Source organism: Gymnogyps californianus, chromosome Z, assembly GCF_018139145.2.
Source record: "Gymnogyps californianus isolate 813 chromosome Z, ASM1813914v2, whole genome shotgun sequence".
In the NCBI taxonomy this organism is placed as follows: Eukaryota; Metazoa; Chordata; class Aves; order Accipitriformes; family Cathartidae; genus Gymnogyps; species Gymnogyps californianus.
In genome coordinates, this window is record NC_059500.1 from 30,159,640 (window position 1) to 30,185,245 (window position 25,606).

At 38.3% G+C, this 25,606-nt stretch overlaps 1 protein-coding gene across 1 annotated transcript in view; it reads right to left on the reverse strand.

Moving 5' to 3' along the window:
- GAK (cyclin G associated kinase) overlaps positions 1–25,606 on the reverse strand; it is a 56,590-nt gene that overhangs the window by 14,017 nt on the left and 16,967 nt on the right. Inside the window, exons 7-17 of the mRNA XM_050912488.1 lie at positions 23,368–23,417; positions 23,122–23,270; positions 19,840–19,962; positions 16,342–16,475; positions 14,909–15,103; positions 13,770–13,887; positions 11,215–11,294; positions 10,668–10,861; positions 8,612–8,770; positions 7,348–7,821; positions 5,153–5,323 (exon numbers count right to left, since the gene is read on the reverse strand). Coding sequence (XP_050768445.1) covers positions 5,153–5,323; positions 7,348–7,821; positions 8,612–8,770; positions 10,668–10,861; positions 11,215–11,294; positions 13,770–13,887; positions 14,909–15,103; positions 16,342–16,475; positions 19,840–19,962; positions 23,122–23,270; positions 23,368–23,417 — 1,847 coding nt within the window. The remainder of the gene's footprint in view (positions 1–5,152; positions 5,324–7,347; positions 7,822–8,611; positions 8,771–10,667; positions 10,862–11,214; positions 11,295–13,769; positions 13,888–14,908; positions 15,104–16,341; positions 16,476–19,839; positions 19,963–23,121; positions 23,271–23,367; positions 23,418–25,606) is intronic.

A 25,606-nucleotide genomic window follows, 5' to 3' on the forward strand; every position in this document is an offset into this window, starting at 1 on the left:
GTTGCAAAGAGAGCACATCAAATACTCTGCAACAAATATCTGCCAAGAGCCTGTATTACAGCAGAGTCATCTCTGCTGCATGTGAAGGAAAACATCAGAATAAAATGCAGGAAGTAGCCGCCAAAGTCTTCTCAAGGTATAGTACAATTTTCAGCCCTTTCTCCAGACTTAAGCCTCATCTCCCTGCCTCTGAAACCATGAGAGAAACAGTATATATTTGCCTCAGTACTCAGGACCCCAGCTATCTGCCACACAGCAGTGTCACTGGGTATAAACATCGAAGTATCCAAAAGTGTCTATTCATCAGTTTAGAAATTTGCTGTACCATATGCCACTCCCAAACGTTAAGTGGGCCTTGAATTAACATTAGTATTGGTTTTTAAGCTAGAAATAATTTTGGCTTATGATCTCTGCTATTACAAGTTTTTTACAGGGGCATGAGGAAATTTACAACCACGTACGGAATTAACTATGATAAAACCAACTTGAGAGAAATAAGAATAAAGTAAACTACAGCTGAATGCATTTGAAAGATTGAGAACACACTATGGGAATCAGGTTTTTTAATAACTGCTGGTTTAAGAGCAGTCAAGTTCATCACCTTCCCCAACCTGAACAAAGCACGGAGTAGCCTACTGCTATGTTCAGCAGTAAATTCACTATGAATTTACTCACATATATTAGTTACACTTTTATCAGAAAAATCTGAAACAATGGAGTACAATGTGCAATATACTGAATAGGTAAGATGTTCCTCCTGGAACTGTTTATTCTTATGCTATATTCTTTCTAGTTGTACAACTTCAACATTACAATAGATTTTAACATCAAGAAATAGCGTTACCAACATGATAATCTGACTTCTACATATTCTGAAGAGGTATGATGAGACCACAAGCTTAACCCCTTATTTTTGTAACCTGGCACACTGGAGTTCATACAGACACATTAACATAAAAGAGCAGAATATCCAAAGAAAGGGTAAAACATGAAGCATAGCTAAATATTCTGAAAGGTGAACCAATTGAGATCATGGGCAAGCAGATCCATACATGCTTGTCCCTTAAGTTCTTCTTTAATGAGCATACTTATAATCCTTAGCCATACAGCAGTAAACCACTGGAGGTCAGAGCATAGTTCTTTACTAACACTGCTTAAACCAAGCTAAGATGTAAGAATAAGATCACACTTTCCAGCTTCCCAAAAATGAGACCTACGTTTTACTATATCCTAAACACAACTTCAAGTTAGGTTTTCTTTATTTAACTTGTCATCTCTCCAAGAAATCCTTTAATCATAGAGGACAACAGGGTTTTCTGTGAACCAAGAGGGTGCTTTAGTACGATGCAAGGGTTTTTTTAACCTTGTCTAAAGCCTGACTGAGAACATGGTTGTCACAGAAACTAACTTCTACTCAGGAGAAGACTACACTGGTCACTCAGGTTTCTTTTGATCACCTTCCACATCTCCTGTGGAAGACCTCCTATCTTTTGATCAGATCAGTTCATTCTCGCAGAGGGAAATACACTCCTGACTCAACCTGCATCAGAGATTACCTGCTACTTGCATATCCAAATGAAGCAATTCTGTTCTCAAAAATGCTCACTGAACAGATACCTACTGAGGAAAAATGGACACTCCTCCAGCTACTGATGATAGCTGGTTTTTGCAAGTGTGGCCACTTAAGAGAAGGTTATAAATTCTGAAGTGAACAATCATCCCACCTACTGCCTTCTCTGCCAAATTACTACAGCTTTTCACAGAAAATTAAATTACCTTGTTAATACACTGCCATTTAGCAGCGACTGCTCAACATTTTCATATGACAGGACAGAATGCCTTAACAGACCAGATATTGTTTAAGAACTACCTTTCCTACAAATTGAAATTACATTTTAAAACTCCTATGATTTTAAATTTCAAGCCACATTGAGAAATACAAGCCTAAAATTCTAATTCTTGAACTTGTGTTCACGGAAACAGCTTTTCTCCTGGTATCTATAGAGGTTTAGTAATTATTTACTACTGAAGAAAGCTTATCCATCACTAAAATTTAATTCTAGACACTTATTACGGCTCCAACAGTAGATTCACCATATCTCATTGCTGCAGCATATTTTGAGTGAACACTGACATTACTAATTTATTTTTAGTGAGTTTAAAATTGTTTCTCACTTTAATGACCTCATGTTTGCACTTTCTTCTTCTCACTCAACCCAATTCTTCCAAATATGTCATTTGACAACACGCTCTCATTTGCCCTTTCTCCTGCAGTTACTAGTTATCACGTCCTTTCACACTCACTCGTTCATATTAAAAGCATTATAGCTATTAATATTCCTAACTTCCTTGCTAAAATTGATACCTGTGACTGGATGGAATGCTAAAGGCTCAAACACATACTTCATTTCAGCTAAACACACAGAAAAGCTGTCATTTGAAAGGTACACGTAAAGGAGCATGAAATGTTATCCCAATTCCTCCACTTCCATAGGGTTTTTAAAAGCCTGCATAGCAACAGAGAAATATTGGGAAATCGCTGTATAACAGTAGACTGAAGAGAAGATGGGTACATTTTAAGTATCTTTTCCCTATGTCGACAAAAAGCTCCAGAAATTACATTAACACACTTACTAGGGTGAAAGTTATCAACCAAAATCAGAAAGACTAAGCATAAAACAATGAGCATTGAAGTCAGATGTCAAAATATTTTTTCTTTCTCTTCTGTACTTGCTCAAATGTTACTAACAGCTGAACATTGATGGTGGTCTCCTTGAGGTTCCAGGCACACTTTTAGAGAGCAGAAATTCGTATTTATCTATTTCTCCAACTTAAATTTAGTACATAAAAGGGTTCTCTGTTGTGGGGATTGGAACACCTCTGATATGAGGACATGCTGAGGATGCTGGTATTGTTTAACCTGGAGAAGAGCAGGACTGGGCGTGGGCAATCTTATCAATGTGTATAAATACTTAATGGGAATAAGTAAAGACTGAGCCAGACTCTTCTCAGTGCTGCCCAGTGGAAGGACAAGAGGCAATGGGCACAAACTGAAACACAGGAAACTCCATTTAAACAGAAGTTTCTTCTGTAAGAGTAGTCGAACACTGGCACAGGTTGCCCATAGAGGTTGTAGAGTCCACATCCTTGGAAATAATAAAAATCAGCCAGGACATCGTCCTGAGTAGCCTGCTCTACCTGACCCTGCTTTGAGCAGGTCAACTAGATAATCTCCAGAGGTCCCTGCCTCTAGAGTGAGATAGATTTTGGCTGAGATGATGCTCCACAGATCAGTATTGATCAAATCTTCTACTGAACAGAAAAAAAATTACCATCTGTTCAGTAACCTCATGCAGTGACAACAATAGTGTCATAACCAGAAGTGGCATAAAACTGCCAACTATACAAGTACGTAACTAAAACATACAGCTGTTACTGTTATCTATAGGACAGAACAAAAAAGTGTTGTGAAGGAAGCAGCAAGTGGGATCTTCTCAGCAGAATCAACCACAGCTGGAATATAATGCTTAAATACATGGTAGAGGGGGCCATCAGCTGGCTAGCTTTTATTTCAAGAAGGAAGCCCTCATCTCAGCCAGGCAAATACTGCATCTTTTTTTATCCAGTTTCTCTGTAGCTGACACTCAGACTGCATCACCCAGAGGCAGGGTCAACTACACCAACTGTCCAACAAGGAGGGGCAACTCAAAACCACATGCAATAAGGTCTGGGAAGAAAACACTCCCAGATTCAGGGTGAGGAATGTGACACCACCATTCCTAACTACCTCCAATTTATAAGTGGAGGTCTGCAGGGGTGGCCTCTGTGAGGAGAGGCCTTGGCTGCTCCATGCTGGACACAGCCAGCTCCAACAGACTCACCGCAGGACACAGCTGAGCCCCTCAGCCAAGATGGTGGCACCTCTGGGAGAACATATGTAAGAAAGGGTAAAAACCACTGCACAGCAGCAGTGAGAAGAGTGAGAAAAGTGTGAGAGAAACAGCCCTGCAGACACCAAGGTCAGTGGAGAAGGAGGGGGAGAAGGTGCTCCAGGTGCCATAGCAGAGATTCCCCTGCAGCCCATGGAGAAGACCACAGTGGAGCAAATATCCACACTGCAGCCTGTGGAGGACCCAACGCACGTGGACATGCCCTGGATGAAGCTGCAGCCCATGGAGAGGAGCCCATGCAGCAGCAGCAGGCTCCTGGCAGGAGCTGCAGCCCCTGGTGGACCCATGCTGCAGCAGTCTGTTCCTGAAGGACTGTATGCTATGGAGACCCATGCCCTTGAAAGACTGTATCCCATGGGAAGGACCTACGCAGGAGCAGGGGAACAGTGTGGGGATGAAAGAGCAGCAGAGAAGAGCTGTTATAGACTGACCACAACTCCCATCCCTATGGAGAGGACCCACACTTTTCTTTGAAAGTCAGATTTATAAAGCAACACTTCTGGCTCTACCACTCCACCATTTTTCTCTTTAAAGGATGAGCATGCTTAGAAGCTCTATTTAGTAACACTTTGGAAATAACATGCTTAGGATGGAGATACAGGAAGACTGAACATATCACAAAACTTTTTGTTTAAAGATGAACAGATTTTAAAATAAATGCATGAAGAAAAGGCTTCACCAAGAATACAGAGAAATTACATGAAACAAATAAGATTAGAGTATTACATAATATACTCTAAGCATATTACCAGAATGCATTCAGGTCAAGAAGGTCCAAGCTATCCTCAGCTTGCATTTTAAGAACTGGCTATACTGTAACTTGACTTGCTCATTTCTTTTCCAAGGCTTCCAGAAAATCTTTAAAATCTGAATACAATCAAAATAGCATTCTGCCATCTAGAAAGCAAGTTCACAGGTGTTTGTGTACCCTCAGTTCTAAGCGCTCTCAGAGGAAACTCCAGCTCCTAACAGAAGGTTAGCAATGCTAGAAATCCTCTCGCCTCAAATATTAGCGTGACATTATACAGGAAACCCTTGCTACTTGGTGCCTTTGTATCTGTGTTCCCAGAACACGGAGCTAATTAAAACAGCAGTCACAACAAGTGGATCTATTAAGACACTAATCCACCTTGAATAAGCTGAAAGACAAATGCACAGAGCAGCAGAAACTGTTGAGAAACAGAAACCAGAAACACACTTACCTAGATTTAAGAAATCTGAGCTGGAAGAAGGCGGAAGTGAACTGTGTGTGGAAGGAACTGTACTAGCTGTAGATGTGGAGCTTGGATTAAGAAAGTCTCCAAAGAGGTCTGGACCAGACAGGGCTTGATTCTCTGAACTTGATGACATTGTGAATGGGTCAAAAGGATCAGCTAAAAAAGAAGCAGAAAACAAAATTATCTTATGACAAATTTTAGAATAAAGAAAGTTGAAAAAGCCTTACTCCTCTGGGGGGACAGACAAAAAGTAGAGTTCATGTTGGTAACTGCAGCAGCCTTCTGAGAATTTTTTGTGGCAAAGAGTCCCTATCTGTGCCTTCCCCTAGACATCTGTACTTTCGTGTTGGCACAAAAATTATTTCAGCCATATACAATATGAACAGCTACGTCTTCAAACACAAATCCTTAGCAAGGCTGCATTCAAGAACATTGTTAATTTCATCCATGTAAGACACCTTAAATTTCAGTGATCATCTGCATACAAACAGAACAACTACATTTGTTAAATGCTCTATAATGCCAAATCTCCAAAGAATTTAAACAAAACAGACTATTAAACTACTAAAAAGAATATCAAGTAAAACATTCATACTACCACTTTGACTTGAAGGCATTGGTGACTCTGGGGCAGAAAGCGCGTCAACTCAAGAATGAAAACCAACAGAAGCAAGGCTTTCAACAGGTCTCTAGTGATCACAATGAAGAAAAAACTAATTGGAAGAGTATTTATAGTCAGCATGGGGTAACATGTGACAGTCAGCTGGAATCATGGCTCAAGATCTTCCGGTTTCTGCTGCCCTCTAGGGTCAAAATCCTCAAGAGCCCAGGGACTCCTGCCAGATTCACTCAGAAGCTGAAGAGAAGGAATAATCCTGCCATAGTACCCTAGCACATCCTGAGGTGACGACCACATTGTACAGGACTCAGTAACACTTCAAAAAACAAACCCTGGACTGTCACCAAGCTATCTTACTATAGCATCGCATGTACACAAAACCTCAAGTACAAGTTTGATGTGCAAACTGAAGCACAGCAGTGGCCAAATATTCTTACTTCTGCAATTATCTTTCTCTTATCCAATTCAAAGGTAGACTGAAATACATACATGACTACTGCTCAGGTGTTTTATGGAGCACATATGAGAAAGGCATCGTTACAGAAAGATAAAATAATAAAGCTTCTCTTTTATAGACTTCCGCCTATGTAAAAAAGGTAAAATAAGTGATTCCTTATTGACCACAGTAACAAAGTTCAATATTGAATTGCTTCAAAAGAAAGAAATATTTGAAATCACCTAAATGCTCTATAAAAACACCTTCCACCTGTATGTAGATTAAAGCTTTTAATCCAAATGAATTATCTTTGTGCAAATAAGCTAAACGTTGTAACAGTTTCCCAGATTATTTGACTAATATTCCCAAAAATCTTACTGTTAACTTCAGGCAGAAAATTGCTATTCCCAAAAGTTTAGTCATGTGACAAGAGCTAACTATCCATTGGTAAGAGGAACAGAACCTCTAAACTAAAACACCTTGTTTTAAATACCAAAATAGATAGCAATGTGTAACATTCTCCTTCACCATACAGACCTGCCAACATCATCAGTAAAACCAGCAAGAAAACACCTTTTAGCAGTATTGTTGCCCTACTGGTTTGAACAGTAATCTACAGGATTTCCAGTTGCCTAGCAGTCTTACGTGATTAACACTCAAAAATCCCAGACAGATATTTGACCTAAGCAGCACAGCTCTGTACCACATCTAATGCTATTGCTTTACAAAAACTGCAAGAAAGCAGTAAGTTATTACAATTCTATGCCTTAGCAAGAGAAGTTTTTTACATGTGGATTTAGAAAAGGATCTAGCATATAACATTTGTATGGGAAAGCTATGGATTCTTTAAGAATACTGAATCTCCTTTAAATTCAAAATTTGATACTTTTCTGTTTACATGGTTTAAAGCTAATAGGATATTGGCAACATAACAAAATACCTGGATACGATACAGCAATTTCTCTCGTTCATGCACTAAAATACCTATTCTATGCAGATTCTTGCTATAGACCAACATGTCTTCACTGTACCGATCAAAACATGGTACTCATTTTCTATGCACAATGCAAGCAGCAGTTTTTATCTGTTGGCCAGCCGAAGAGTACTGATGTTAAATTTACGTACCTGAAGACATGGCTGCTGCTGAAGACGTACTCTGAGTAGCAGCTGGACACTGACTGCTGAAAAAGAAATCTGTTCCTTCTCCAAGAAGATCTCCAGTGGGCTGTTCTGAAATCTGTGATGTATTACCCACAAACAGATTGTTCAACAAGTCCGCATTACTTGATGAAGAGCTTATTTCTGAGATAGGTTGTTTCTGTTCTGGTGAAATATCAGAGTCTAGTCCCAGTAAGTCTACATTCTCTTCAGGAAGAGATTTTTGTAACGGTGCAGATGGAGCTTCAAAATTGGCTTCAAAAAGCAACTCTCCTTCTGGAGTAATAGAGTCTTTTTCATCAATAATTACTGCACTTTCTTCACCTGGAAATGGAGGGAATTCCTCATCTGAAGGATCACTCTCCTCCCTGTCATCAGATAGCTGAACACAATCATTTTTAGATGAACTGTCCTCTATTCCACTTTCTGGACTTTTTCCATCTTGAATAAAAAGAAATAACAGCTTTAGATCACCAGGATTCTTCTGCCAACTAGGATAAGACAGACTTATATAGTGAGATCATATGAAATCAATCCTTAATTAATCAAAACTCACAAAAGAATTGATGGAAGAACAACTAACTGTTGCCTACCACCTCTTTGTACAGGGCAGGCAAAGGGGTAGCTCACTACCATACTCGCCACTCTGCAAGGGCAGGTATTACAAATTTTTTCAAAATGAGACTGACTTGGCCATTCACCTCAGGACATTGTACCACTTACAGCTTAGAAGATCACTCAGTAACTGCTGCTCCACTCAACAATAGCATTCAATGACAGCATAAGCAGTTACTGACATTTTTGCCAACAAAGCAGAACCCAGAAAAAGGACTTACACATGCACTATAAAGTTACATTTTCTCAGTCCATACATGCTGATCTGGACCCCACTGGCTAGTCCTACTTTCTTTCCTCTGCTCCTCAGCCAGCCTAAGTGGGGCTGTGGGAATGCAAAGGCTTCCTTGCAGACTTTTAAGGTTAAGATTTTTGCAGAAAAAGAAAAACTTAGCTCAGCATCTAAGTTACAAACAATACCAAAACCCATTACTGGGTGTTTATCCAAATGAAGCAGAATGACTACTTGTTAATCTGCAGAGCTCACTCTTTAAATAGCTTTTTCTCATGGTCTGGTGACGTAATTACTTTTGCTGCAGAAGAAGGCTTAAGCACTCACTGGAAGGTGTACAAGACAAACATACAACAAGCAGTTACTTCAGAGGAAAACCTGTACCTTTCCAGTCCAGAGAATGAAAGAAGTTATTTGCATCAGTACTACTGCTGTGTGGGGATTCTGTATCAGTAGGTGCGCTTTCTGAAGACTGCTCCAGCTGGGATGCTTCTGCTTCATATTGTGCAGTTGAACCTGGTTGTCTAGGCAGCTCTGGTTTCCCTATAAAATAGATTTTAAGCCAGAACTCTTAGAGAGAAACTTCTAAAACTCAATCCTGGTCATAGCAGCTGGTATTTGACTTGCAGACTGATTGCTATAGCAAGACAACTGTCTTGAAGTATCTACTACTCTGCAAAGGCAAACTCCCACCCCCACTCCCCATTTGAAATTAGCATTATTACCTTTGTTTCAACTGCAAAAGCTGGTAAGACACTATTTTCAACATTAAATTACATCAGACTCACAGCAAAACACTCAAGCATTCTATTTACATTTGTAGGAAAGTGTAATTAACACCTCACTTGTACCAACCATCCCTAAAATAGGCAAGAGCTATGAACATCTGCAATAAGGAACAGAATATCAGAAAAGAGCAAATGCAGCTATAGAAAAAACCCAGAGTACAAAGCCAGAGAGGAACATGGAGTTGTTAACAAACATCTCAAAGGAGTTAAGTAATACACTGTGTGCTGCGATTAACTACTCCTTACACTTCTTATTTTACTGAGATCAGATATTAAGAGTGACTCTTGTGTAAGACTGAGTTGGGCTGAGTTACACACTACTGTATCATCTCTCAAAAAGGAGGTTTCCTCAAGGCAAACAAGATGACTCCCTAAATTAATCAGTGTTCATCCACTGTTTGAAAAGAATGGGATGAATGCTTGGGAGAAAGCTGTTTGTCTAAATCTAAATACCAAACTGGTAGAGCACTTTTTCATCCTCCTTCCACAAACTCAGTTGTAGCTTACAGAGATGCTCAAAAAACAGACTGTCTCAGAAACCATACGTGAAAGATCATGATTAATGAAATAGTGCAAATTCTATTTTAATAAGGCAAGTTTTATAAAACCAGTTCACAGCACTTGCTCTTGTCCTATTCCCTTCCCATCAGTTTTAAGAAATATTTTCCATGGAATTTGAAACTCTTACATTTCATTTATCAATCAGCAGATGAAAGTGACTTAAAAAAAGTAAGAGTAATTTTTACAGATCCTCATTATCAATGAAACACCTTAACTTTAGCGAGCCGAGAGTTGTGTTCACAGTAGGATTTTTAAAATCTATATAAACTAAGTTAAATAGAAGATGACCTAAATCATAATACAAACCAAACACATCCTGCTAAAAAAAAATAAGACAGTAGCAACTACCTTGTATCAAAAGAAATGTAACTAAGATGTACCATATTAAGAGCAGAGACTAAGATCTCATGTATGGTGTACTAAAATCAACACAATAATCTCCATCATGCTTTTTATTCTGGAAGCACACAGAAGGCTTAAGAGCCTTAATGAAAATGCCAAAGCTAATTACTGATACCAGAAGAAGAAGAAAGATACTGAACAGCGTTAACTGGAATTAATGCAGGCATCTACAGATGACGCACAGAATACGTAGTATTAGAAAAATTAAACATCTGCTGGACCACATTAGGAAAAGTTGAGAAATTGAATTACAGCATTACTTGGCTATACATAAGAAGGACCTCAATAAAAACATTTTTAGTTAAGACCATTTGTGAGGAATGCTCAGAGGATTTTAAGTGAAATGATAATGGTGCCAGTTTAGCCAAATACAGTTCTTTCAAGATATTTTGCTTACAAATCCTGGCTGTCACAATTCCATTTGCTAAAATCCCTGCAAATAGCATATTCATAGCTTTAAAGCAAGCAAATGTAATGACAGTGGAGGTAAGACAAGGATAATTATAATCCATTATTGAAGGATAATTTATACTCCTTCATACAATGCAAATTTTTAAGTGATATTTACAAAAAACCACCTTTTAAATTTCTTTCACTTAAAGGAATGTCAGAAATGAAACAAAAGACTCAAACACTAAGTACATTAGAAACTTTTATCATGTTCTCTAGTTTTTCAAGAGAGTCATTACCAAATTTTGATAAAATCTCTTGCTGTTCCTCGCGAGTGGAGAAAAGGATCTTAGGATTCAGTCCCTTTATATTCATGTTATCCCACGGTGGCTGTTCACAGCTAGGTCTATCTCTGGGCTCCACCTCAACTTCCAGATTGACTTGAAATAAATCAGGATATTTTTCTTGTATGTCACAGGCATCCAGATCATACCTGCAAAGATGCATACAAGTAGATTCTTGATACTGATGGCTAACTAGATTAAATTCACTGCAGTCCAAAACAAAACTTTAAAGCAATCAGTGTAAGGCTTAAAAACAGGCTGTATTTGTTTACTTTTCCCACATATTTTAAACAGGTGGTATTTTGGTACAGAAATTTTGTTTTTCTCAGGAACAAAACCTTCAGTTTTCTTGAGATGAGAAAACAAAAGAATCTTATGGCAATCAAGGTCATCTACTTCTTACACTGACTATATTTCCTCCCCCTGCCGTATGTTGGTTTGGCAGGTTAAACAGTTTCAAAGAAAACCTCTTCCAGTCTCCTACAAAAGGGTGTCAACGTACTTGGCAAATTTCACTGTGGTGGCATTTCGGGGCACAAAACCTGTGTGGAACTGAATCTGAAACATCTTCATTGAAGCCATCTGTTGAAAACAAGAAATGCAAGGAAACTGCATAAATCCACATGAACAGTATGCACAGTGTTCTACCTTTAATATAATGCAAAGTATTTTCAGTATTAAAACATTTAAAGTATTTGCTACCATTTCAGTTTAATTCCATGTATACTTTATCTTGAGATATTTAAATGCAGTTTAAGACCGAACGTAGATAAACCTATTACTACCAGAAAGAAACCAGACCTTGAACCAGATACGTCTCATCACTAACCTCAGACTATAAAACTGTTAAATATTTCCAGAACCTGTTCTAGAAGCTGAAATTGCATGACCTTTGTTGCTTTTCTGAGTAACAAACACTCAGAAAAACTCATTGTGCAATACGCTAATCAAGAAATATGTCATATATAAAGGAGTACATTCAGAACAGTTTTAAATGTAGCACATTGAAAAGCACACTTCATAAGGCATGCAAAGAGTTCTTTTTCCTGTGCAACTTTCCAAGTCAACCATTCATCCCAGACAGAATTATAGGGCTTTTCCAAACTGATTCATTATAACCATTCAACTTCCCAACTCTTTCTTCTGCTGACAGAAAAACTACTTTCCCATGCCTGATCAGCATGTGAGAGTCCAGAAAATGCTACTATAGAAGATTCATGTAGCTCCTAGTCTTGCACAAATCCAAATTACAGCAAACTGATAAACCCACAATGTAGTTGTTCCCTGGCTTCAGTTACAACACATGTAGAATAGTCTTGCCAGTCCTTACAAAGCAAGTCATATAATAATAGTCCAGTAAATATGATACAATAAAATTGAATTATGAAAGCTTTCCTTGTAAATGAGCATTTATTGAACATCGTAACAAGAAGTCAAGTAACAGGCAAAGCACTGCCAGCAGGTTGAGGGAGGTGACCTTTCCCCTCTATCCAGCACTGGTGAGGCCACATCTGAAGTCCTGTGTCCAGTGCTGGGCTCCTCAACGCAAGAGAGACATGGACATACTGGAGAGAGTTTCTCTGATCCATCCATCCCTACCCTGAACTACATATGAAAACGTGAACACCCTATTAAATCAGTTTTCTTAATCCCTTGCTATGCAAGACATTTCCTAGAAGATAAACTAAATTGTCTCTCAAATTAACTGTGAGCAAGTGGGAGACATTCACAGTGCTCAGATCTAGGCACTTCACAGCAATATTGAAATGCCATGGTTGATCTCCATAAGAGTTCTGCAGAGAGCTTCAGCGAGCAATTTAGAGTACATAAAACTAGGGACATATTGAATATTGTTCCACCAAAGCTCCAAACCAGGATCATCACAAACACTGTTGATGCATTATGTGTTATAGCAGATGGATGAGAAAATTCTAATCTTTTCCAATCAGTGAATAAATGCCACAGAAACCATCAAAGAAACCTTATCATCAGTGAAACTGAGATTGCACAAGGAGTACAAGCTAACCTTGGCTGAATTTTCCCCAGTTGTATGCCTTCTTCACTGATGACCTTGCACCATACACTAGTTATTTTTGTGCATTAGAGAATCATTTCACTGAGCTTTCAGTTTTAGGGTGTTCTGGAAGATCTGGTCCATAGCACTCTGGGGACATTAAGAAAGTCTTGAACCTCTGCAACATGACAAGATTTGATACTCACCTTCCTACACATGAAGTAGAAAAACCATAGGGAAAACCATTTATTTCAGTAATAGTAGATATGTATGAATATGCTTGTTTGCCCCGAATGTATGGAAACTGTCTGAAGAACCTCTGGATCAATTTTCACAATGCTCCAAGTTATCCTAAACTTTGCACTACCCCTTCCTATCTTTTACATGGATCTCCAAGTTTAATTTGAATTACTCATCTGGAGAAAAAAACCACATGCTTCTTTATTAGAAATTTGAAGACAGGCTTCATTAGCAAGTTTTTGTGATCTTGCAATACATTTGCATCCATAGTTGAATTAAGAAAGGAAACATGCATTCTCCCTAGGAGAACAAAGACCAGTAAGAAAAATGAGCTATGAAAACCTCGGCCTGGCTCTAGAAATAGGGTACAAAACCACATGGATTTTTCTAGCCTGTTTTGTACAGGCAGTCCCTGGAATTCCACTTTTCTATTGAGTGGTATTTTTCCTTTGGTTGCAGCTTGTGTGTACAGAATTAATTCTGGCTTGTTGTGCAACTTAACAGGCAACAACCACTGCCTCAAAAAACCGGCTAGAGGCTTTCCGTGCATATGTAATAACTACCACTACTGAAGTAATTTCCAGAAATGCTCACCAAAGCATCTACATGCAGAGCACTAAGAATGGACATACTTATTAGGCTTGAAAAGGCTGAATTCCCAAGTACATAAAAACATCACACATTTCTTTGAAGAAAGAATAGCAAATAAAGCCATGTAGTTAATGAGATCAGATACAAATATGATACAAAACTGCAACAAGAAAAAGCAAATCCTCCATGTAGGCTGTTAAATTTATCACTACCTTGGCTTGTAGTCGGCCTCCTAGTGTTGACCTGGCATGATAGATCACAATGAGAACATCTCCCTGGACTGTTATACCTAGTGGAATTACTGCTTTCCCATCTTCAATTTTAAACTCCCTGAAGAAAAAACACATAACCACAGTTAATTTCATTTAAAAAAAAAAAGTGTATTACCTTATGTTTAGTTTGGTTTCTCCAAGGCCTTCAATATCAACCCATAAAAATCTGCTTCAAGTTCTTACTATGGAGAAGGAATTTGCTCTAAATGACTAAAATTTAAAAGCTACTCTAAAAATAACAACATTAACAGTTGCCTACAGCACAGCAACAGACATATTTAGACCCACAGTTCTCAAATCAAATATAGGACAAACATGTCTTCAAGGAGCTGCTGGGAAATGCAAGAGACAGGATATTATGAAGAAAGCTGCTCCAAAGAAAGGTGCAGACAGAAACTGTACCTGCACTGCTGTGATACATAGAGAAAAAGAGGGGAAAATGTTATTATAACACCCCACAGCTCTTTCTGTTCCTGCTCTCTTCAAATTCATTAAACTCCTTACGGGGCTTGGATTTATAGGAAAGCTAGAAGGACTTTGGTATTCTCTCATCTTTCCTCTGTCTGTGACTGACTACACCTAGTACTGCTAGTACCACTTGCAATTCCTGTGCTGTACTACAACAGCAGACACGAGAGCTGTACAGGGGCTAATAAGCACTCCCCTTACAGCTACCATGCCTGGGAGATCCTTACTGTTTCCATGACTGAGACATGATGTTCAGTTCAGTACATGTACACCAGGGATCAATCTTCCCAGTTTACACTACATGGAGTGAGAGGCAAGAAGGTCTTGCTAACCTCTGCCTCCCAGTGCCCACTGTGCCACCTCACCGTCATCCTCACTTTCTGCAGGAACAGACCCAAGCTGCTACTATAACCACGTTGTCTCTTCCCCATGATTTACCTTTCAAGATCAGCTAAAAGGGGACAGACGAGCTGTTCCATACATTAAAGCAGCTTTCTGCTCAACTGGCACATGCAAAATCATGGTTTCTCCTCACAGTAAAGACTTCATATTTAAGTTAGTCTAGAAAAACATAATGTGCTGTTTCAGAGCAAATCATAACCTGTACTTACTTCATTTTGTCATATTCCTGGGAGGTAGTGGTTACTCTCTCATCTCCCACATAAACTTCACAAAAAGGCCTGCAACCATTACGCTGCTTACTGAAAAGAGGAACTGGAGTCATGACAATTGATCTGACAAGGATGGGCTTGCTGTGAGGAATAATGGGTTCTTCAGCCATCATGTCACACATGTATTCAATGTATCTGCCAAAACCAAAAAGGTATTCATTTAGCCAGAGAACCAAATTCTAAAAATGGGTGAACACATAGATGAGTTACTTCTGTTCATATCCAGCCACTGAGCAGTGACAAATGAAAACAAAGCACTGGGAAGACTTAACAGCACTTCCAGCAAACGGATTTTCAAATCTGATAGAATTTCACAAAAGGAAAATGAAAATAGAAACATGGAGAAATATTTATGATCCCTAGCCAGCCTCTCAATTTAAGGACAGCAACACAGTTTCTGTGCAAAAGCCTGATGGCTGCATCACAACAGAAAAATATACTGCCCAGAAAGTTGAATACAGCACTGCATATGAACTCATCTGCACCTGTGTCCCACCTTCCAGACAACTCCAGACATTGCCTTAGGTCTGTAGCTTTACATATATTCACTTGTAAACCAAACTAGCCACTCTTTCCAAAGGCCTTAAAACACCAAACTAGGAGAACTATTTATTTTGTATCTTACACATAACGGATCAAAGTTGCACACGAGTTCTGAAGCTAGTAACTGAAAGCTTCCTAAAGGCTTTAAATTTATTCTCATTAATATAAGTTAGGGGACCCATTAAATATACTCAAAGTAAATCTGTACAACAGCATAATCTGTCATTTATACTTAACTAATCCTTACTTTTCACCTTTCTATATCTAATCCTTTTTGTAGGAAACACCCCTACTACCAGTGTCACTTGCTACTGAGACTTTATTGTTATAAGAAACATTTGTCAAAGTATATGAAAGTCATCTCTGCATGCACTCCTTTAAAAAGCAGAAGGCATTCTGACCTAAACAGAAAGATTGACAGAAATCATTATTGGTCTTTCCACAGAACTTGCACTGTTCTGACACAGTAAAACCTACTGTAATAAACTAGTAAACATGGAATAAGTCTTACACATGTGGAAGAGGATTTTATACTTGAGAGCATTCAAAAGCACTGCATACCCTTGTTTTCATTCCTAACATTTCTTCACTACAGGTCATACTTGACTCACTTTGATAAGAACATCATGAGTAACTTAAGGGCTCACAAAATCCAGAACTACCTTCTCTACTCATGATACATCCAAAATACTTTTCCAAGCATTTTGCTGTTCGAACGCAGACACTATTGAAATAATTTATCTTCCTAAAAAGCATCCTGTAAAAATAGTAGCATATTCATAATTGCATAACTACTTGCTGCAACAACACCATACAGACTGATACCGTACCTTTTATGAGAAGGCCAAATGCCAGGAGGACAGCGTTTCATACTGAACATATAAACTGCAGCTTCAGCAGTAGTGAAGAGACGACAGAAACACAGAAAAGAACAAACTACAACAGCAGACGCTGCTCTTCCATCCTACAAAAAAAATTGTAACTTTGTTATTAAACCTAGTGGAAAAAGCATTACAGAAGTTACTTAAGAACATGCTATGTCCTTATTTAATGTAATGAATTCCAAGGTCTAGTAAGATCATTAGATTTGAAGTTTGTATCTGAATGTGAAATGTTTCCATTTTATTTCCACACAATACAAAAGATGCTACATATTATCTGCTCACTCAAATGTGAATAATTGCTTTAGCTTAACACTGTTTGAAATTTTCAATTAATGTTTATTACCTTACTATCACTAATACCCATTTTTAAGTTTGTTTCCTGGCTGCTATCTGAAACCCTAGTTCAGTGCTATTTTTGGCTGCTAACCATGGACTTCTGCTACAAGAGAAGTCCTAAGATTCAGAAGAACTAAGTCACCCTAAAGTCTTTAGTCTTCTGACTAGAACTGCCTGAGATTAATAGCTTGCCACGAAACTAAGAGAAGGAAATTAAAACACTGAACCTCTTTCCGCAGGGACCATGGCTACACACATCCCAGATTCATCCCTACATAATAAAAGACTGAAGCCTCAGAAGAGGTAATGGTTGACAGAAGAGGACCTCTCAGATTTTTTTGCTAGCAACATGGAACAGACTTTTTTGTAGTCATTTGGCATATGAGTGGGGAAGTGGGGAAGAAGGAGTGGTTTCCCTCATCTTGTTTTAACAGGCATTTCCTTCAAAGCCAGGCTTTTATTCTAACCATTACTTACATCAATGAAAAGAAGGTCTGCCAGCACATAAGAGCCAGGTCTTTAAAGAGCAGTTCAGCAAATCAATATTATTACTGCTGGTGTAACTAGCAAGCCCAATGATTTCCAGAAGTCACTAAACTAGTCTATGATTCTATGGGCTGGACCCTGCCTTTCAGTTAAATTTCACACAGCTGGAACAAAACCATGGCCCCTACCCTGAGACACCTAGTTAGGACAAAACATTAATGAATACAAGAGAAGAATGAAACAACACTGATCAGCATGACAAGCAGTGACCTATGTACACTTGCATTACAAAGCCACTTCCAAATTAAAGCACTACACGGGGGGAGAAAAATCATTGTACAAAGACATCAACAAGCAAGTCACAGCAACCCCTTCGCAGCTGTGGCATGAAGTCAGAGGACAACTTTACAAGACTTTGAAGACTGCTTTGCAACCAGAAATACAACATTCAAAATCAAGAATATCTTATTCATTAGTAAACAAATCTGATGACAGAACCTTGCACTTCAGAAAGAAGCTTGCTAAGTTGCATAATTAAACTTATGAGCAAAAGAAACACTCCCATATGCAGATGAGACAATAAGAATTTCAATTTTTCCTTGTATGTTTTTACAAGGATGATGGATCTTGGCTACAAAATAAACAATCCTCAGGCATAAACAATCATTAAGGCAGCAATAAAAAACAATGATTGGAAAAGCTACATTTTGAGTGTAAGTTTTGTCCCAAAGCTTCAAAAAGCTAGAGGATTTTTGTGTCTAAACTATTTTGAAAAGAAGTAACCTTCATAAAATAAATTAAACATAACTTTTCCTAGTGTGTGTATAATTATCTTAGCTGTATTCGACCTGTGTTTAAAGGAACTAAGTTATCTGAAGGAATACTTAAGCATACTGAAAGAGCTGCAGCATACCCAGCTGCAAGTCGCTTTGCCATTAAGTTCCACCAAGATGATCTTGTACTCACACCTTCTAAAGCTGTGCAAGTTTTCAAGGATGACCATCACTGCATGGCCCCAAATAATTACACAGAGCAAAGTGTTACTGCAGATGTCCAGGAGTTACTCCAGCCTCTGGCATATGTGCTACAGTATTGCAATATCAACAGAACAGGATGCCAGTTAAAAACAGATCCCAGTCATTGCCAGTCCAGAAAGACTTAACTGTAGCTGAAGCAGGAAGCTGCCATTTAAACCTTGTTTTCAACTGCTTCTTCTCAACTGGATCACTCAAATTACAATGTAAAAAGGTAACAGTTCACTGCATTATTGCAAACCTCTACAGTACAGATCAAAAGACCAGGAAGCCCTACCTGGTTCTGAATTCCAGCCACCTAAAGGCAGTTTCACCTTTACAAGAAGCAACTCCCATGTTTTGTTATCCAAAGTAGTGTATTAAACATTCTACCTCTACGAGACAAAGCATTCTTTTCAACCTAAATTTCCAAGCTTTTAAATCTACAAAAGTTTCCAGCTAGATGAATACAAGACACATATTGCAGCTACCATTAATTTCTAGTAGTTTTTGTGTATGCTCTTCACATCACATCTGGCATGCAGCCGTATACATACAAGTTTCCCTCACACCTGAGGAAAAGGAATGAGTTAGGTACCTTAAAGGAAACACTTCAAAGGGAAAGATATTACAAAACCTGGTGCTAATTCATCACATCTGCTTCCTACCTACTTGACCAGCAATCATGTAATACTGATCACTTTAATATAGAATTAGATTCCTAACCTCACAGCAGCACTGAAAATCCCATTGGTTTTAAGGAGCAGGCATTAACTAATTTTTTTCCTTGCAAAACTCTGTTTAAGGAAGTACACTTTGCCAGATTAACAAATCCTCTTTTAGACTCTGATAGTGATATTCCATGTAGACTACTATACCATATCAAAGGACTGGGTTTGAATCCTTTCCAGCAGCATCATAAGCATTGTAACAACTGTCATGTTTCTCTTTTTACTGCACAGGAAAGTAAGAATGTCAAAATTTTCACATCCAATTCTCTTACACAAACATAACAGTAACCTCATGTTTTCAAATCTTGAGCATAGCAACTATTCTTTAAATTCATTTTCCCCCCCATGTCTGACAAGAGGTGACTCTTTATTGAGAGTTTTATTGCTTTTTTGGGCTGTATCAAGGTTAACGATAGTTCAGAGAACAGTTAAAGTTACATAGCAATGTGCTGCCAGCAAAAGCAAGTTCCACCAAAAGTCTCATAGTCAGTTTCTGCAATCCTGCAGGTACAGATTACATTCTAAATGGACAGCAGTGGGAAATGCAGCATACATCCAGCCATCACTGAGAAAACATGAACAAAAAAAATAGAGCAAAAACTGAAATAGTAGAGCAGATTCTTTCTCCCAAAGGCTACTTTGCCTTAATCCCTCCTATATACTGCCTTCCACGCTACATTCAAGTAAGCAAGGGCTACATTACCCTACTAATTTACCTAAGGAGAAAATTTGTGCAAATTTTAGCAGGATGGAATTGCCCCCAGGCCTCACAGTAAAGAAAGCCAGTAATATTCACAAACTGAGTGGATACTAGCATCCTTATTCACAATTTAAAGCTGGATTAAGCAAAGCACTTCAGATTTAAAACAGTTTCTTACAAGGCAGTGCACAATGCAAACATTTTTCTGGTCTTGTTTCAGCCACAAATGCATGTTCTTGCATATGCTATAAAGATTCTGAAGGTTCGGTGCTCGTCTTGCTGGCCAGCCACATTCAGAAACCTGCAACGAAAGAGCCAGCAGGGGTGAGAAACGAGATTACACGGTCACATACATTTGCATAGCATAAGCTGTGTATATAAGAGGCAATTTAACACTTTAATGCCACCTTCAGGTAAAAATTAAGCAAGATGCTCAAGAAAAGTAGTCTCTCACAGTGTACGCACCACTTTACAGGATGAAGTGCAATAAAACTCCAGTCCTGTCTACAGTCTGCTGCACTAGAAGTATCAACTCAGATTACTATCTGAAATTTTCTTAGAACAAGGAAGTAAAACAGCTTTCAACTTGATTTGTGCGTATAAGCAAAAAAACCAAAAGACTTGGTTTGCTTTTACATTTGTCCTTTATTCAAAGAGCCTCAACAGTTAAGTAATATTCCTTCTGCAATTATTGCTACAAAACACTACCAAATAATCAGCTTCACTGCTGAGAGTCTATATTCTTAAAATCATCTGTCCAGTAAGAATGCAGTATATGACACCTGATCCTAAAGAGATGTTCTGCCAGGACCAAGGAAACAACTTACAAAGCAAGTTTTTCCTATTTCTTTTTAGCCCAGACCACAATTGCTGAATGTGGAAGACCAAGTTTTGCTATCAGCAACATGTTTTCTTACCCAGATAAGAGTTCAAGGGTTACTCTGAGATGAATTACTTGAACTGACTATCACAAAAAAATTCTCAATGAGATTGTTTTTGTGCCAAGCTCAGGAAAAAAGGCTGAAAGAAACAGTCTGACATACAAAGTCCCCTACAGCTTTTCACTGTATTCTAGTATTTTAATTAAAAGAGGGCAGTTTCAGATAGCATCACTTTGTGAGAGATTTAAACGGAACATTCTTTTGTTAGTGAAAGCTTACGCAAAGTCACCACTGGAACAAATAAAAGCTAAAGGCAAGCAGTCCTTTATATTCCTGTTCACCACAGGATTCAATGTGGGCTTCAGTACATCTCAAGTATTACAATAGCAGTGAAAGAATCATATTGCAGCATTACAGCTACAAACCAGAAAACAGTCTAGAAAAGCAGGCGTATTCAAAAAAGTAAAGCTGACTTTTTTCTGATTTACCATTTACTTGCTGCTCAAACACTAGTTTTGTTACAAGATGTATACCACACGACATTAGCTTCTTTTCCTTTGGCTACGTTTTAAGCTCAAAATATTCTGATCATTAGCAGAAGGATGTAGAATGCACAACCTCTCTGAGCAACCTATTCCAACCAGGACTCAAAACTAGCAAAGACTTCAAAACTACCATTAACTTTAACCAAGGTTAAAGACATTTGTAGAAGTTCCATGCAGATAGCATACAGCAAGAAAGCAAGAATACATAATTTCATAAATACCTACCAAGCAAAGTGTCAGAACTAATAATTTCAGAAGCTGTTCTCCTCTGATCAAGTTTAAGGCTTGCCATAATCATCTTTTGCAGGCACTGAAGAAAAACTAAGCTTTCTTAGCTTCCTACGTGGCTGCTCTCACCCAGCCTCAATAATGAAGTCAATCAGTATTGCTCATTGTGCATCTGGATTTCAAAGATGGACAGGGAAAATTTCCCCAAACAAGAGTTTGTTTTCCAAGTAAAACAGCTGCTTTTTTTTTGTTTTTAAATAGAAGACAATGTTCTGTAGAAACTTCCCAAATACTCCCAGCCAATAAAGTGGGCAGGAACCTACAATGTTTTGACAAGTTATGATCTACTCTAATTCCCAGCAAAACAAAGATCATAAGACAAAATGAATGTCAAAAAGATAAATGTAGACCAAAAGAGTTCCAGATCACTGGTAGATGTAGCTGTGCTCATATTACCATTCACAGTAGCAATACATCAGGAATATCAGTGTATAGGCACCTCAGACTTGCATAATGAAAAAAAACATCCCCAGGGTAAACAATTTCCCAGTCACAGAATTTATCATTCCTTAAACAGAGATTGATAGCTTTGTGGGATGAGGAATACAACAGTTCACTACGTCAGCCTCAGTGGACTTTCCAGCAATCTAGTGCTAAAAAGCACTGCTGATGATTTTGCCTTGAGGTACCTGCTCCAAGTAATCATGCAGGAGGTTTCCTGCATGATTAAGCTTTGCCTTCCATGTTGAACAGCCTCCACCTGAACCTCATGCTGAACCAGATGCAGATAAAGTTGATTGCCTCCACCCAAAGAGGCAGTAATCGTTTTCTCAGGTGTGACAATACTTTGTCTTGTCTACAAGTTTACAAGGAAACAAAAGGAACTGGCAAGCACTAGACAGAATACATTAAATATAGCTCAGCCTGACAGTTTAAGTGAACTTGGATAACTGAAGTAATGCTAAGGATGGCTCTGCAGGATTGCAGGATAAGGCCCAAAAGGGGTTTCCTGTAACAAATAATGCTTCTACACTCTCCTCTGGGCAGTCAGTATTGTAGGGAAGGGGCATGATCACTCCAGACTGTTTAGGTGATGCCTAATGTGGCCAGTGCTAGAAAGCTTACAACGCAGTAACAGTCTCCCCTGTTGAGCTAGTTACAGGACAGCTGAGGTATATTTAGGAGCAGACACTGAAGTCTAATATCTCAGCACCTAACAAGCTGTCCTCACTACCTTGTTACTGAATTAGGCAAATGTCTTCATTTTAGTATGAGAAATAGCCAGAAAGGCTAGCGGAGGCTCAGCTAAGCTATACCAATATTTCAGGCAGTAGCAACAAGCACTCAGCTAGGGCTGAGCCATATGGGAGTCAAATGGTATATAGCGGGACAGAGAGAAAGTCCAGTAAACAGGTTGTGCAAATCAGTCACCAAAGGAGTACTACCTTTGACAAAGGAAAACCTGTGAATGTAGGAGATTGAAATATTAAAGATTTTTAAATGTTAAGTATTCTCCATTTAAATCTGAACATGTAAGGTACCTGTACATGTTTTCAAAGACATCACTAGCCTATAAAACACAGACTTTAGTCAGTAAGATTAAAGATTAGTCTTTAATCAGTTAAATTTGGATTGAAAGCAAAGACAAGCAGAACATAGGTTACGCTGACATTATGTTTATACTTATTCTTTTGTCATCTTTTTGATTATGCAGCCTACTTCAACATATTTCACAATAAAAAGCTGAAGGTATAATCAAGACGTGTTGAAAGACCTTTTACAGAAGTACACAAAAACAATACACACCCTATTGTGGAATCTTGAAGGCCTGTATGTTCTTGGAGAGAGATTGTACACAGCATAGTGGCCAGGATGTTTAGAGTCCAGACATAACCGCACATCTTCTATATTATTTTTGATGGCAGATTCTACACCTTCAGCTGGAAAGGACATCACTGAAGACAGAACAACAAACACCAGGTGAAATATTCACTTTTTTCATAAATTAAGAACAATCAGAAATTGTTCTTAAGACAGACATAGCTATCATACCAGCAATTCTGGAAGTGATGTATGATATATCCAAGTCTCCTTTTGCATAACTGAAACAGAACACATTGGAGTTAATACTGGGAAACAGAACCATTCAAGCCATAAGTCTAAAACCCAGGTCTCTCAGGCTACACCCACCATCATGAATAATGTTTCATTTCTTCCATGTGAGGCTTGTTACCTCACACTTCAAGGTTTTCAGAATAGAGTTTTCAGAATAGACATTGTATTTGAACAGTTACTCATTTACATCAGTTGCAACAAAACCATCTCCAGGAATTTTGTACAGATGCCTTCAATGTTTAACTCATTCCTCTAGCCCCTGCTCTTACTGATAAACATTCATTGTAGGTATCAGTTTGAAAGCCTAATGGGGATGCATTAACATCTTTAATGGAGGACATCATAATGCTTAAAACAAAGACCCTTTGTTGAAACATTACATTTTAAATTATGTAACTCTGGCATGTTACTATCTGCCCCAGATGGCCATGCTGCCCAATTTCTGTATTACATGTGAATAGAGGGAACTTGAATCTCGTTCCTCATTTAAATCATTCCTCCAAAAATTCACTTCCAAAACTCCCATAGTGAGCAAGGCATTAATCATTACTCATTTCTTTCTCATATAGTTGTGCAGTTTTAAAGAGCAGCCTTTTTGAAAAATAATCTCCCAGTGATATTTTTTTTTTTTTTTTTATTTAGGTCCATTCCCTTCATCTCTTCCTAAATCACCCACATTATGCCAATAATTTACTATTTTAAGACCATTTTTTTTGTTTGTTTCTAGGGTATCTGCTATGTAGCAGGACGAAAAAGCTCAAGAAAAAGACTGAAGAGCCCCAGACCAGGCCAACACCCTTGAGTATAATCCCATAGGCCTGCACTCCTGATTGGCAAAATAAGAAAAAACCTCACCTACTGAATTTGGTTTAGACATCCCTAACTTAAATAAATCAGTAGCATATTATCTCCAGAATATCAAAATGTCATCACAACACTGTGATGCATATCATAGCACTGTAGCATCATGGCACTATGAAAGCAATACTTTTATATCACTACAAAGTTTCAAGACACTGCTTGAAAGAGCAGACCTAGGATACTACACTCAAATTTTGAAACATCAAGACAGAACATTAAGCTTTGATTTCTTACTGCTTGCTAGTAAACATGAAGGAGGCTGGAGGGACTGATAAAAAGATTATTGAATTTACAAGGATTGGGACGAGGATTTTAGATCAGGCAAGAACAACTGTTCTGAAAGCAAGGACATTAAACACGATTTATGCAGAATAGCATAACCAGTGTCCTAACAATGATAATGACCCAGGGTCTCAAAAGAAACTGAAGTCACCACAAGGAAGTTTGAGAGTCTTACTAGACAAAGCACTAAAAAACTCAGCCTTGAAAAATCTTGCATAAGGAGGTAGGCAAAATGGCCAAGTAAACACTATTTCAAAATTCTTTACACCTTTGGAAGGACATAACTTCATCACGTAGCTCAAGTGGTAACACTGTTGTAGCCAAACTAATTAAGGCAGAAATTTAGAGCTAATCATGATTTCTTACTAAAATTAGTGATGAGCATAGTCCTTTATATGATTGAGAAGTGTCAAATCTTATTTGTTGCTTACACGCACCAGCTTTAAGCAAGAAAACATGCAGATCATTCCAATGATATCATCTTTTTTTTGATATCAAGATAAAGAACTATCTAATATGACAGCCTGAGAACAAAGAACCATTATTTCTTCAATACTCTTAACACTGAGGTTAAGCAGCAACTTTAAACAGAAGCACAGAACTATTAAGAGCAAAAAAACAACAGTCCTCACACCCATTCCTTCGGGAACACTTTCAGATATTGACTTCTTACTAGCAACACCACTCAATTCAGCTTTGCCTTTTACATTTGTCTAAATTAAAATGCAACATTACTAGGAGCATGGATCTCGCACACACTGATGAAAAAGTACAGCTCGGTATGTCAACAACAGAGCACAGCCAACTCAAGCTTGCTGTTTTGCAGGAAAAATCTGTATGCCTGTTACAGCTGAAAAAGCAGAATGTTTGTGCTGTCTTAATTAAAATATAGCTGCTAAACTGCAAGATCAACACAAGTCTCCTAAAACATGTGACCTTGTCCTTGAACTATTATTCCTTGAACTTTATTCTGAAGATTTCAGAGCTATTTCAGTAGTAAGACTTGAACACAAAGTACTCTGGTTTTAGTGGA